Source organism: Oncorhynchus gorbuscha, unplaced genomic scaffold (genome assembly GCF_021184085.1).
Source record: "Oncorhynchus gorbuscha isolate QuinsamMale2020 ecotype Even-year unplaced genomic scaffold, OgorEven_v1.0 Un_scaffold_390, whole genome shotgun sequence".
NCBI classification, from domain to species: domain Eukaryota; kingdom Metazoa; phylum Chordata; class Actinopteri; order Salmoniformes; family Salmonidae; genus Oncorhynchus; species Oncorhynchus gorbuscha.
This window is the reverse complement of record NW_025745238.1, coordinates 854,279-867,885: the sequence shown is the minus strand read 5'-3', so window position 1 is coordinate 867,885 and position 13,607 is coordinate 854,279. Positions and strand designations below refer to the sequence as shown.

The window sequence follows — 13,607 nt, the reverse complement described above, 5'->3', positions numbered from 1 at the left end:
GGTCTGCGCGCGTGTGTGTGTGGTCTGCGCGCGTGTGTGTGTGGTCTGCGCGCGTGTGTGTGTGGTCTGCGCGCGTGTGTGTGTGGTCTGCGCGCGTGTGTGTGTGGTCTGCGCGCGTGTGTGTGTGTGGCGCGTGTGTGTGTGGTCTGCGCGCGTGTGTGTGTGGTCTGCGCGCGTGTGTGTGTGGTCTGCGCGCGTGTGTGTGTGTCTGCGCGTGTGTGTCTGCGTGTGTGTCTGCGTGTGCGCGCCTGCGTGTGTGTGTTTTCAGACGGCCAACACCACCAACCTGAGCCACATGGTGACGGGCCTGAAGCCCAACACGCTCTATGAGTTCTCTGTCATGGTGACCAAGGGCCGGAGGACCAGCACCTGGAGCATGACGGCCCAGGGAACCACCTTTGAGACCAGTAAGAGCACACATACACAGGCATACCGAGTACATACATACACACACACACACACACACACACACACGAAAGCATCTTCAGTGAAGTTTGTGTTTTTTAACATGACTATGTAACAGTATAACTTTAGACCGTCCCCTCGCCCATACCCGGGCGCGAACCAGGGACCCTCTGCACACATCAACAACTGACACCCACGAAGCATCGTTACCCATCGCTCCACAAAAGCCGCGGCCCTTGCAGAGCAAGGGGAACTACTACTTCAAGGTCTCAGAGCAAGTGACGTCACCGATTGAAACGCTATTTAGCGCGGACACCGCTAACTACCTAGCCATTTCACATCCGTTACAACTACACAGAATATCCTGGTTCTGTCAAAGCTGATTGTCGTGGGTGTTTGTCATTGACTGCTTTTCTCTGATATGCGGCAGGTCTCCTAGTGATTAGAGAATTGGGTCAGTAACCTATAGGATGCTAGTTTGTGTACCAGAGGGGGGAAAAAATCTGCAAATCTGCCCTTGAGCAAGGCACTTACCCCTAGTTGCTCCTGGGTCGCCGGGAATCATGTCTGATCCCATGCCGTGACCCTACTCTCTGAGGGTGTCTCAGGGGAGTGGGATATGCAAAAAACACTTTTCCATTTCAGGTTACACACACTGGTACAGGTTACACACACTGGTACAGGTTACACACACTGGTACAGGTTACACACACTGGTACAGGTTACACACACTGGTACAGGTGTCAAACAGTAATAATATAAGCAGCTCCTATTTGATGTCAAAGCCAAGCGTTCCCTCATTAATGGCCTTGTTCCCATACTGACTTTCTGTTTGACTTTCACAGTTCCCAGCTCGTCCCCCAAAGATGTGACTGTGGTGAGCAAGGAGCTGAAACCACGTACCATTATAGTCAACTGGCAGCCCCCCTCAGAGGCCAATGGAAAAATCACAGGTGAGACCACACACACACTCTTATCAGGTTTATTCAGTCAGAGAAACAAGTGGTCTGAAACAGTTCTCTAACCTTCTCCTCTCCCCCATCTACCTCTATCTCCTCTCCTCCGATCTCTCTCTCTCCTTTCCCCCCATCTCCCTCTCTCTCCTTTCCCCCATCTCTCTCTCTCTCTCCTTTCCCCCATCTCTCTCTCTCTCTCTCTCCTTTCCCCCATCTCTCCCTCTCTCTCCTTTCCCCCCATCTCTCCCTCTCTCTCCTTTCCCCCCATCTCTCTCTCTCTCTCCTTTCCCCCTTCTCCCCCATTCCCCCATCTCTCTCTCCTTTCCCCCATCTCCCCCTCTCTCTCTCTCCTTTCCCCCATCTCCTTTCTCTCTCTCCTTTCCCCCCCATCTCTCTCTCTCCTTTCCCCCATCTCTCTCTCTCCTTTCCCCCCTCTCCTTTCCCCCATCTCTCTCTCTCTCCTTTCTCTCTCCTTTCCCCCATCTCTCTCTCCTTTCCCCCATCTCTCTCTCTCCTTTCCCCCATCTCTCTCTCTCCTTTCCCCCTTTCTCCTTTCCCCCTCCATCTCCCTCTCTCTCCTTTCCATCCATCTCCTCTTTCCCCCTTTCCCCATCTCTCTCTTTCTCCTTTCTCCCATCTCCCCCTCTCTCCTTTCCCCCATCTCTCTCTCTCTCCTTTCTCCCCCATCTCTCTCTCTCTCCTTTCCCCATCTCTCTCTCTCTTTCCCCCCATCTCTTTCCTTTCCCCCCATCTCTCTCTCTCCTTTCCCCCCATCTCTGTCTCTCTCCTTTCCCCCCCCATCTCTGTCTCTCTCCTTTCCCCCATCTCTCTCTCTCCTTTCCCCCCATCTCTTTCTCTCTCCTTTCCCCATCTCTCTCTCTCTCTCCTTTCCCCCATCCCTCCCCCATCTCTCTCCTTTCCCCCATCTCTCTCTCTCCTTTCTCCCCTCTCTCCCTTCCCCCATCTCTCTCTCTCTCCTTTCCCCATCTCTCTCCCCCATCTCTCTCTCTCTCTCCTTTCCCCCCTCTCCTCCCTCTCTCTCTCTCCTTTCCCCCATCTCTCCCTCTCTCTCTCTCTCTCCTCCCCCCATCTCTCTCTCCCCCCATCTCTCTTTCCCCATCTCTCTCTCCCCCATCTCTCTCCCCCCATCTCTCTCTCTCCCCCATCTCTCTCCTTTCCCCCATCTCTCTCTCTCTCCCCATCTCTCTCTCTCTCCCCCCATCTCTCTCTCTCTCCCCCATCTCTCTCTCCCCTCTCTCCCCCATCTCTCTCTCTCTCCCCATCTCTCTCTCTCTCTCCCCCCCATCTCTCTCTCCTCCCCCCATCTCCATCTCTCTCTCCCCCATCCCATCTCTCTCTCCCCCATCTCTCTCCCCATCATCTCTCTCTCTTTCCCCCATCTCTCTCTCCCCCATCTCTCTCTCTCCCCCATCTCTCTCTCCCCCATCTCTCTCTCTCTCTCTCTCCCCCCATCTCTCTCTCCCCCATCTCTCTCTCTTCCCCCATCTCTCTCTCTCCCCCATCTCTCTCTCTCCCCCATCTCTCTCTCTCCCCCATCTCTCCCTCCCCATCTCTCTCTCTCCATCTCTCTCTCTCTCCTTTCCCCCCATCTCTCTCTCTCCCCCATCTCTTTCATCCCCCATCTCTCTCTCTCTCTCCCCCTCTCTCTCTCCCCATCTCTCTCTCTCCCCCCCATCTCTCTCCCCCATCTCTCTCTTTCCCCCCATCTCTCTCTCCCCCATCTCTCCCCCATCTCTCTCTCTCATCTCCTTTTCTCCCCCATCTCTCTCTCTCCTCCTTTCCCCCTCTTCTCCCCCATCTCTCTCTCATCTCCTTTCCCCCCTCCATCTCTCTCTCCCCCCATCCATCTCCCTCTCTCTCCTTTCCCCCATCTCTCTCTCTCTCGCTCCCTTTCCCCCCATCTCTCCTCTCTTTTCTCTCCCATCTCTCCCTCTTCTCCTTTCCCCCCATCTCTCTCGCTCCTTTCCCCCCCCATCTCTCTCGCTCCCCCATCTCTCTCTCGCTCCTTTCCCCCCATCTCTCCTTTCCCCCATCTCTCTCTCTCTCTCCCCCCATCTCTCTCTCCCCCATCTCTCTCTCTCCTTTCCCCCATCCTCCCATCTCTTCCCCCATCTCTCTCTCTCCCCCATCTCTCTTTCCCCTCTCTCTCTCTCCTTTCCCCCATCTCTCCTCTCTCCCCCCATCTCTCTTCTCTCCTTTCCCCCATCTCTCTCTCTCCTTTCCCCCCATCTCTCTCTCTCCCCATCTCTCTCTCACCCCTCCTTTCCCCCCATCTCTCTCTCCCCCCATCTCTCTCTCTCTCTCCTTTCCCCCATCTCTCTCTCCATCCCTTCCCCCCATCTCTCTCTCTCCCCCATCTCTCTCTCTCCCCCCATCTCTCTCTCTCTCCTTTCCCCCATCTCTCTCCCTCTCTCTTCCTTTCCCCCCATCTCTCTCTCTCTCCTTTCCCCCATCTCTCTCTCTCCCCCCCATCTCTCTCTCCTCCCTTCCCCCATCTCTCCCCCAGATCCTCTCTCCCTCTCTCTCCCCCCATCTCTCTCTCTCCCCCATCTCTCTCTCCCCCTCTCTCCTCTCCCTCTCCCCATCTCTCTCTCTCTACTTCCCCCATCTCTCTCCAGGCTCCTCTCTCCCCCATCTCTCTCTCTCTGGGCCCAATCTCCTCTCCTCCCCCATCTCTCTCTCTCCCCCAAGAGTAAGTCCCCCATCTCTCTCTCTCCCCCCATCTCTCTGATTCCTTCCCCCATCTCTGTTCTTATTGGTTCTCTTCCCCCCCATCTCTCTCTCTGGTCAAGATTCAAATAATTATCTTCCCCCATCTCTCTTCTCTTTCCCCCCATCTCTCTGTAGCTCTCCCCCATCTCTCTCCCTTTCCCCCCATCTCTCTCTCTGGTTTCCCCCATCTCTCTCTTTCCCCCATCTCTCTCCCCATCTCTCCTCTCTCTCTTCCCCCATCTCTCTCTCTCATCTCTCTCTCCCCCATCTCTCTCTCTCTCCTTCCCCCATCTCTCTCTCTCTCCTTCCCCATCTCTCTCTCTCCTTTCCCCCCATCTCTCTCCTCTTCCCCCATCTCTCTCTCTCTTTCCCCCCTCTCTCCTCCTCCCCCTCTGCCTTCTCTCTCCCTCCCCCATCTCTCTCTCTCTCCTTTCCCCCATCCTCTCTCTTTCCATCCTCTCCTTTCCCCCATCTCTCTCTCATCTCTCTCCCCCATCTCTCTCTCGCTCTCTCTCTCCCCCATCCCCCCCTCTCTCTCTCTCCCCCATCTCTCTCTCTCTCCCCCATCTCTCTCTCCCCATCTCTCTCCCCCCCCCTCTCTCTCTCTCTCCCCCATCTCTCTCTCTTACCCCCATCTCTCTCTCCTCTCTCTCTCTCCCCCATCTCCTCTCTCTCCCCCATCTCTCTCTCCCCCATCTCTCTCTCTCCCCCTCTCTCTCTCCCCCATCTCTCCTCTCTCTCTCTACCCCTCTCTCCCCCATCTCTCTCTCATCTCTCTCTCTCTCCCCCCTCTCTCTCTCTCTCCCCCATCTCTCTCCCCTCTCTCTACCCCTCTCTCTCCCCTCTCTCTCTCCCCCTCTCCTCTCTCTCTCTCTCCTCCCCCATCCCTCTCTCTCTCTCTCTCCCCATCTCTCTCATCTCCTCTTCCCCCATCTCTCTCTCCCTCCTCTCTCCCCCATCTCTCTCTCTCTCTCTCCCCCCTCTCTCTCCTCTCCCCCATCTCTCTCTCTCTCCCCCTCCCCCATCTCTCTCTCTCTCCCCCATCTCTCTCTCTCTCTCCCCCCTCTCTCTCTTCCCCCATCTCTCTCTCTCCCCTCCCTCTCTCTCGCTCCCCATCTCTCTCTCTCGCTCCTTTCCCCCCATCTCTCTCTCCCTTTCCCCCCATCTCTCTCTCTCGCTCCTTTCCCCCATCTCTCTCTCTCGCTCTTTCCCCATCTCTCTCTCTCGCTCCTTTCCCCCCATCTCTCTCTCTCGCTCCTTTACCCCCATCTCTCTCTCTCGCTCCTTTCCCCCATCTCTCTCTCTCGCTCCTTTCCCCCCATCTCTCTCTCGCTCCTTTCCCCCATCTCTCTCTCTCGCTCCTCCCCCATCTCTCCCTCTTCTCCTTTCCCCCCATCTCTCTCTCGCTCCTTTCCCCCATCTCTCTCTCTCGCTCCTTTCCCCTCTCTCTCTCTCTCTCTCCTTTCCCCCATCTCTCCCTCTCTCTCCTTTCCCCCCATCTCTCTCTCTCTTTCCCCCTCTCTCTCTCTCTCCTTTCCCCCATCTCTCTCTCTCTCCTTTCCCCCCATCTCTCTCTCTCTCTTTCCCCCCATCTCTCTCTCTCTCCTTTCCCCCATCTCTCTCTCGCTCTTTCCCCCATCTCTCTCTCTCTCCTTTCCCCCCTCTCTCTCTCTCTCCTTTCTCTCTCCTTTCCCCATCTCGCTCTCTCCCCTCTCTCTCTCTCTCCCCCCATCTCTCTCTCTCTCCTTTCCCCCCATCTCTCTCTCTCTCCTTTCTCCCATCTCCCCCATCTCTCTCTCCCCCATCTCTCTCTCTCCCCATCTCTCTCTCTCTTCCCCCATCTCTCCTCTCCTTTCCCCCATCTCTCTCTCTCTCTCCCCCATCTCTCTCTCTCCCCCTCTCTCTTCTCCCCCTCTCTCTCTCGCTCCCCATCTCTCTCTCTCCCCCTCTCTCTCTCTCTCCCCCCATCTCTCTCTCCCCCATCTCTCTCTCTCTCTTCCCCCATCTCTCTCTCTCTCCTCTTCCCCCCATCTCTCTCTCTCTCCCCCATCTCTCTCTCTCTCCCCCATCTCTCTCTCTCTCCCCCCATCTCTCTCTCTCCCCATCTCTCTCTTCTCCCCCATCTCTCTCTCTCTCTCTCTCCCCCCATCCTCTCTCCCCTCTCCTCTCTCCCCCATCTCTCTCTCTCTCTCTTTCCCCCCATCTCTCTCTCTCCCTTCCCCCATCTCGCTCTCTCTCCCTTTCCCCCCATCTCTCTCTCTCCCCCATCTTCTCTCCCCCCTCTCTCTCTCTCCTTTCCCCCCATCTCTCTCTCTCTCCTTTCCCCCCATCTCTCTCTCTCTCCTTTCCCCCCATCTCTCTCTCTCTCCTTTCCCCCCATCTCTCCTCCTTTCCCCCCCCATCTCTCTCTCTCCTTTCCCCCCATCTCGCTCTCCTCCTTTCCCCCCATCTCTCTCTCTCTCCTTTCCCCCATCTCGCTCTCTCTCCTTTCCCCCCTCTCTCCTCCTTTCCCCCATCTGCTCTCTCTCCTTTCCCCCATCTCTCTCTCTCTCCTTTCCCCCATCTCTCTCTCTCTCCTTTCCCCCCATCTCGCTCTCTCTCCTTTCCCCCCACCTCGCTCTCGCTCCTTTCCCCACATCTCTCTCTCGCTCCTTTCCCCCCATCTCTCTCCCCCTATTGCTCCACTAGGCTACATAATCTACTACAGTACTGATGTGAATGCGGAGGTGCATGACTGGGTGATAGAGCCGGTGGTGGGCAACAGGTTGACCCACCAGATCCAGGAGCTGACTCTGGACACCACCTACTACTTCAAGATCCAGGCCCGTAACTCCAAGGGAATGGGCCCAATGTCCGAGGCCGTACACTTCCGCACCCCCAAGAGTAAGTGTGTGTGTGGGGGGGGTTGAACATTGGGATGATTGTATTAACTGTTCTTATTGGTTGAGTTATTAATATGATGGGCTGAATGGTCAAGATTCAAATAATTATCTTAGCTTCTCTTCACTGTAGCTGGCTGCATTCTCAATCCCTTTTCTATAGATGCTGGTAAAGAACATACCATTCTGTTGAGCCGAGCCTGCCCTCTCTCTTTCTCGCTCTTTCTTTCGCTCTGTCCCTCTTTCTCTTTCTCTTTCTTTATTTCGCTCTGTCCCTCTTTTCTTTCTTTCTCTCTCAATCTCTCCTAATCTCTCCCTCTCCCCCTTTCTCTCTGTCTCTGTCTCTCTCTCTCCTTTATTGGTGCTCACACCTGCTTGCCTTACCCCTCCAATGCTGCACCCTTTACCTTCTCTCTCTCTCTCTCTCTCTACCCCTCTCTCTCTCGCTCTACCCCCCCTCTCTCTCTCGCTCTACCCCCCCCTCTCTCTCTCTACCCCCCTCTCTCTCTCTACCCCCCTCTCTCTCTCTACCCCCCCTCTCTCTCGCTCTAGCCCCTCTCTCTCGCTCTACCCCCCCTCTCTCTCTCTCTACCCCTCTCTCGCTCTACCCCTCTCTCTCGCTCTACCCCTCTCTCTCGCTCTACCTCTCTCTCGCTCTACCCCTCTCTCTCTCTAACCCCTCTCTAGCCCTAACCCTCTCTCGCTCTAACCTCTCTCTCTAACCCTTCTCTAACCCTCTACCCTCTCTTTACTCTCTCTCCTTCTCCTCCCTCTCTAACCCTCTCTCTCCTCTCCTAGCCCCCTCTCTCTAACCTCTACCTCTAGCCCTCCTCTCTCTCTACTCTCCCCCTCTCTATCTCTCTAACCCTCTCTCTAACCTTCTCTCTCTCTAACCCCTCTCTCTCTCGCTCTACCTTTCTCTCTCTCTCTCTACCCCCTCCCTCTCTCGCTCTACCCCCTCTCTCTCTCTCCTCTAGCTCTAAACTCTAACCCTCTCTCTCTCTCTACCCCCTCTCTCTCTAACTCTACCCCCTCCTCTCTCTCTCTCTACCCTCTCTCTCGCTACCCCCTCTCTCTCTCTAAACTCTACCCCCTCCTCTCTCTCGCTCTACCCCCTCTCTCTCTCTCGCTCTACCCCCTCTCTCTCTCTCGCTCTAAACTCTCTCTCTCTAGCTAACCTCTCTCTCTCTCTACCCCTCTCTCTCTAGCCCTCCTCTTCCTCTACCCCTCTCTCTCTCTCTACCCCTCCTCTCTCTCTACCCCTCTCTCTCGCTCTCCCCTCTCTCCCTCTCTACCCCTCTCTCTCGCTCTCTCTACCCCCCCCTCTCTCTCGCCCTCCCCTCTCTCTCGCTCTACCCCTCTCTCTCTCGCTCTACCCCTCTCTCTCGCTCTACCCCTCTCTCTCGCTCTACCCCTCTCTCTCGCTCTAGCCCCCTCTCTCTCTCGCTCTACCCCTCTCTCTCTCGCTCTACCCCTCTCTCTCTCGCTCTACCCCTCTCTCTCTCGCTCTAGCCCTCTCTCGCTCTACCCCTCTCGCTCTACCCCTCTCGCTCTACCCCTCTCGCTCTACCCCTAAACTCGAACTCTACCCCTCTCGCTCTACCCCTCTCGCTCTACCCCTAGCTCTACCCCTCTCGCTCTACCCCTCTCTCTCTACCCCTCTCTCTCTACCCCTCTCTCTCTCTCTCTACCCCTCTCTCTCTCTCTACCCCCTCTCTCTCTCTACCCTCTCTCTCTCTCTACCCCTCTCTCTCTCTCTACCCCCTCTCTCTCTCTCTACCCCTCTCTCTCCTACCCCTCTCTCTCTCTCTACCCCTCTCTCTCTCTCTACCCCTCTCTCTCTCTCTACCCCCTCTCTCTCTCTACCTCTCTCTCTCTACCTCTCTCTCTACCCCTCTCTCTCTCTCTACCCCCTCTCTCTCTCTCTCTACCCCCTCTCTCCCCTTCTCCCACTGCTCTCCTTAACTCCTCTAACCAGTGTTTGCTTTGTATTTTCTCTCCCTGGCTACTGTCTCCTTTGGCCTGTTTAGCTGAATCCTCTGACAAAATGGCTAATGACCAAGGTAATTCCCTCTTCCCTTCCATTCACTTCTTCTCAATGATGACTGATTGACTGTGCAGATTGTGTTCTTTTTCCTCACGTGCCTAAAGCCCTTCATCTGCGTTCTGGTAAGGTGAAATAAGTCAGGTAGTATTTAATTAACTGTGTGTAATAACTGGTGGTTTTGTCTCCTCTCTCAGCCAATTTGCCAGTTAAACCAGGAAGTAACCAACCACCTCTTGACCATGGCTTTGGGTCTTCACACGGTAATGGCCTTTTCAGGTCACCATTGTCCATTCTGATTTGATCAACTCAATTGGCTGCAGTGTGGGTCCATTTCATTCCACCTCCATAAATGGATGTTAGTGTGAATGGGGCTTTGTTCAGTTCCATGGTACATTGGATTCATTACTGGACTGAAGCTGAAATGGAATTGACACCAATTCTGCATTGAGCCCTAATGTCTTTCTCAGCTAAGAGAGTGTTGAACAAACCCCTATTCACATAAGTAACACTTTATTTGGATAGTAGATGGTTTGTAGATGTTCAACTGTCAACATCTGAACTAACCCTTATCCTAACCCTAAACTTAACCTTTACCTTAACCCTTATCCTAACCCTAAACTTAACCTTTACCTTAACCCTTACCCTAACCCTAAACTTAACCTTTACCTTAACCCTTATCCTAACCCTAAACTTAACCTTTACCTTAACCCTTATCCTAACCCTAAACTTAACCTTTACCTTAACCCTTATCCTAACCCTAAACTTAACCTTTACCTTAACCCTTACCCTAACCCTAAACTTAACCTTTACCTTAACCCTTATCCTAACCCTAAACTTAAACCTTAACCCTTATCCTAACCCTAAACTTAACCTTTACCTTAACCCTTACCCTAACCCTAAACTTAACCTTTACCTTAACCCTTATCCTAACCCTAAACTTAACCTTTACCTTAACCCTTACCCTAGCTCTAAACTTAACCTTTACCTTAATCCTAACCCTAAACTTAACCTTTACCTTTCTCTAAACCTTTACCTTAACCCTTACCTAACACTAAACTTAACCTTTACCTTAACCCTTACCCTAACCTAACCCTGAACCTTTTAACCCCTTAACCTTTACCTTAACCCTAGCTCTAAACTTAACCTTTACCTTAACCCTTATCCTAATCCTAAACTTAACCTTTACCTTAACCCTCCTATCCTAACCCTAAACAGAACCTTTACTTTAATCCTTACATTAAACTTAAACTTTACTTTAATCCTTACCCTAGCCCTTATCCTAACCCTAAACAGAACCTTTACTTTAATCCTTATCCTAGCCCTTATCCTAACCCTAAACAGAACCTTTACTTTAATCCTTATCCTTGCACTAAACTTAAACTTTACTTTAATCCTTACCCTAGCCCTTATCCTAACCCTAAACAGAACCTGTACTTTAATCCTTACCCTAGCCCTAAACTTAACGCTTACTTTAAACCTTACTCTAACATTCACCTTAACCCTCATTCTAAACCTAACCTTAGCAAGCAGTTGCTTATCAACAGATAGTTTGACCATCAGTGGAGCATCTATATGGGACTATCCACATAAAGTGGGACAGAAGTAATTCATGAAATGTAATCTAACCCAAACCCCTTATACAAGTCTCCTATTGGTCTGAAATATTAGTCATCATTCTAAAAAAGTGTAATGGGAAATTAATGAATGAACACACAAACAAATTCATTGTTAAATATACTATTTGATCTCCAATGAGGACATTCATTATGTGGATAAATAGGATTTTCTTTCTCACCTCTCTGGTCCATTTTGTTCCAGGAAAACCAGGAATTACAGGAAGTGGGGACAACCACATCCTGGTCATCGTCGTCATCATCTCTGTGGGAGCGTTCACCATCATTGTGGTGGTTGTGGGGGCCTTCCTCTGCACACGACGCACCACCTCCCACCAGAAAAAGTGAGCTGGTGCGCTGTAGCAATAATGTCTCTTTGGTCACTAATGTCCCAGCCAATACCAGACCAACAACACAGGGTTATAACACACACAATACCTGAGAGGAGCAGGAATGTCTGCTTTCCTTTTTCCACCTACCTTTCCTTCTGTCATCTTTCACTTTCCTTTCCCTACCACTTCATTTGATTCCCCCCTTCAACCGACATCACCCCCCCTTCAACCGACATCACCCCCTTCAACCGACATCACCCCCTTCAACCCATCACCCCCTTCAACCGACATCACCCCCCTTCAACCGACATCACCCCCCTTCAACCGACATCACCCCCTTCAACCGACATCACCCCCTTCAACCGACATCACCCCCCTTCAACCGACATCACCCCCCTTCAACCGACATCACCCCCCTTCAACCGACATCACCCCCCTTCAACCGACATCACCCCCCTTCAACCGACATCACCCCCCTTCAACCGACATCACCCCCCTTCAACCGACATCACCCCCTTCAACCGACATCACCCCCCTTCAACAAATCACATCACCCCCCTTCAACCGACATCACCCCCCTTCAACCGACATCACCCCCTTCAACCGACATCACCCCCTTCAACCGACATCACCCTCCCCCTTCAACCGACATCACCCTCCCCCCTTCAACCGACATCACCCCCCCCTTCAACTGACATCACCCCCCTTCAACTGACATCACCCCCCTTCAACCGACATCACCCCCCCTTCAACCGACATCACCCCCAGTTTTATCTGATCTTGATTATTGTCTGCAGTCGTGTGGTCCACCTTCAACCTGACATCACCCCTAGTTCACCCCTTCAACTGACATCACCCCCTTCAACTGACATCACCCCCCCCTTCAACCTGACATCACCCCCCCCTTCAACAACATCACATCACCCCCTTCAACCGACATCACCCCCCTTCAACCTACATCAACCGACATCATGCCCCCTTCAACCGACATCACCCCACCCCCCTTCAACCGACATCACCCCCACCCCCTTCAACCGACATCACCCCCTATCCCACCAGACCCCCTTCAACCGACATCACCCCCCCCCTTCAACCGACATCACCCCCCCCTTCAACCGACATCACCCCCCCCTTCAACCGACATCACCCCCCCCTTCAACCGACATCACCCCCCTTCAACCGACATCACCCCCCTTCAACCGACATCAACCCCCCTTCAACCGACATCACACCCCCCTTCAACCGACATCACCCCCTCAACCGACATCACCGACATCACCCCCCTTCAACCGACATCACCCCCCCTTCAACCGACATCACCCCCTTCAACCGACATCACCCCCCTTCAACCGACATCACCCCCCTTCAACCGACATCACCCCCTTCAACCGACATCACCCCCTTCAACCGACATCACCCCCCCCCTTCAACCGACATCACCCCCCTTCAACCCACATCACCCCCCCTTCAACCCACATCACCCCCTTCAACCGACATCACCCCCCCTTCAACCGACATCACCCCCTTCAACCGACATCACCCCCCTTCAACCGACATCACCCCCTTCAACCGACATCACCCCCCCCCTTCAACCGACATCACCCCCTTCAACCGACATCACCCCCCTTCAACCGACATCACCCCCCTTCAACCGACATCGCCCCCCCTTCAACCGACATCACCCCCCCTTCAACCGACATCACCCCTCCCCTTCAACCGACATCAGATCCCTTCAACCGACATCACCCCTTCCCTTCAACCCGACATCACCCCTCCCTTCAACCCACATCACCCCCCTTCAACCCACATCACCCCCCCTTCAACCCACATCACCCCCTTCAACCGACATCACCCCCCTTCAACCGACATCACCCCCTTCAACCGACATCACCCCCTTCAACCGACATCACCCCCCTTCAACCGACATCACCCCCCTTCAACCGACATCACCCCCTTCAACCGACATCACCCCCCTTCAACCGACATCACCCCCCTTCAACCGACATCACCCCCTTCAACCGACATCACCCCTCCCCCTTCAACCGACATCACCCCCCCCTTCAACCGACATCACCCCTCCCTTCAACCGACATCACCCCTCCCTTCAACCGACATCACCCTCCCCCTTCAACCGACATCACCCCCCCTTCAACCGACATCACCCCCCTTCAACCGACATCACCCCCCCTTCAACCGACATCACCCCTCCCCCTTCAACTGACATCACCCCCCCTTCAACTGACATCACCCCCTTCAACAGACATCACCGCCCCCCTTCAACCGACATCACCCCTCCCCCTTCAACCGACATCACCCCCACCTTCAACCGACATCACCCCCCTTTATTGCTGGTGGCCAGTAATAAACTGGTCCTGAACATCTCTAAAACTAAGAGCATTGTATTTGGTACAAATCATTCCCTAAGTTCTAGACCTCAGCTGAATCTAGTAATTTAATGGTGCGGCTGTTGAACAGATTGAGGAGACTAAATGACTTGGCGTTACCTTAGACTGTAAATTGTCATGGTCAAAACGTATAGAGTCAATGGTTGTAAAGATGGGACAGGTCTGTCCATAATAAAGAGATGCTCTGCTTTTTTGACACCACACTCCAAAAAGCAAGTCCTGCAGGCTCTAGTTTTG

The 13,607-nt window shown here is 53.5% G+C and overlaps 1 protein-coding gene across 1 annotated transcript in view; it reads left to right on the top strand.

Moving 5' to 3' along the window:
* LOC124018088 (neogenin-like) overlaps window positions 1–13,607 on the top strand; it is a 63,633-nt gene that overhangs the window by 40,954 nt on the left and 9,072 nt on the right. The window contains 6 exon segments of the mRNA XM_046333343.1: window positions 269–407; window positions 1,251–1,358; window positions 6,783–6,977; window positions 9,004–9,036; window positions 9,215–9,280; window positions 10,839–10,977. Coding sequence (XP_046189299.1) covers window positions 269–407; window positions 1,251–1,358; window positions 6,783–6,977; window positions 9,004–9,036; window positions 9,215–9,280; window positions 10,839–10,977 — 680 coding nt within the window.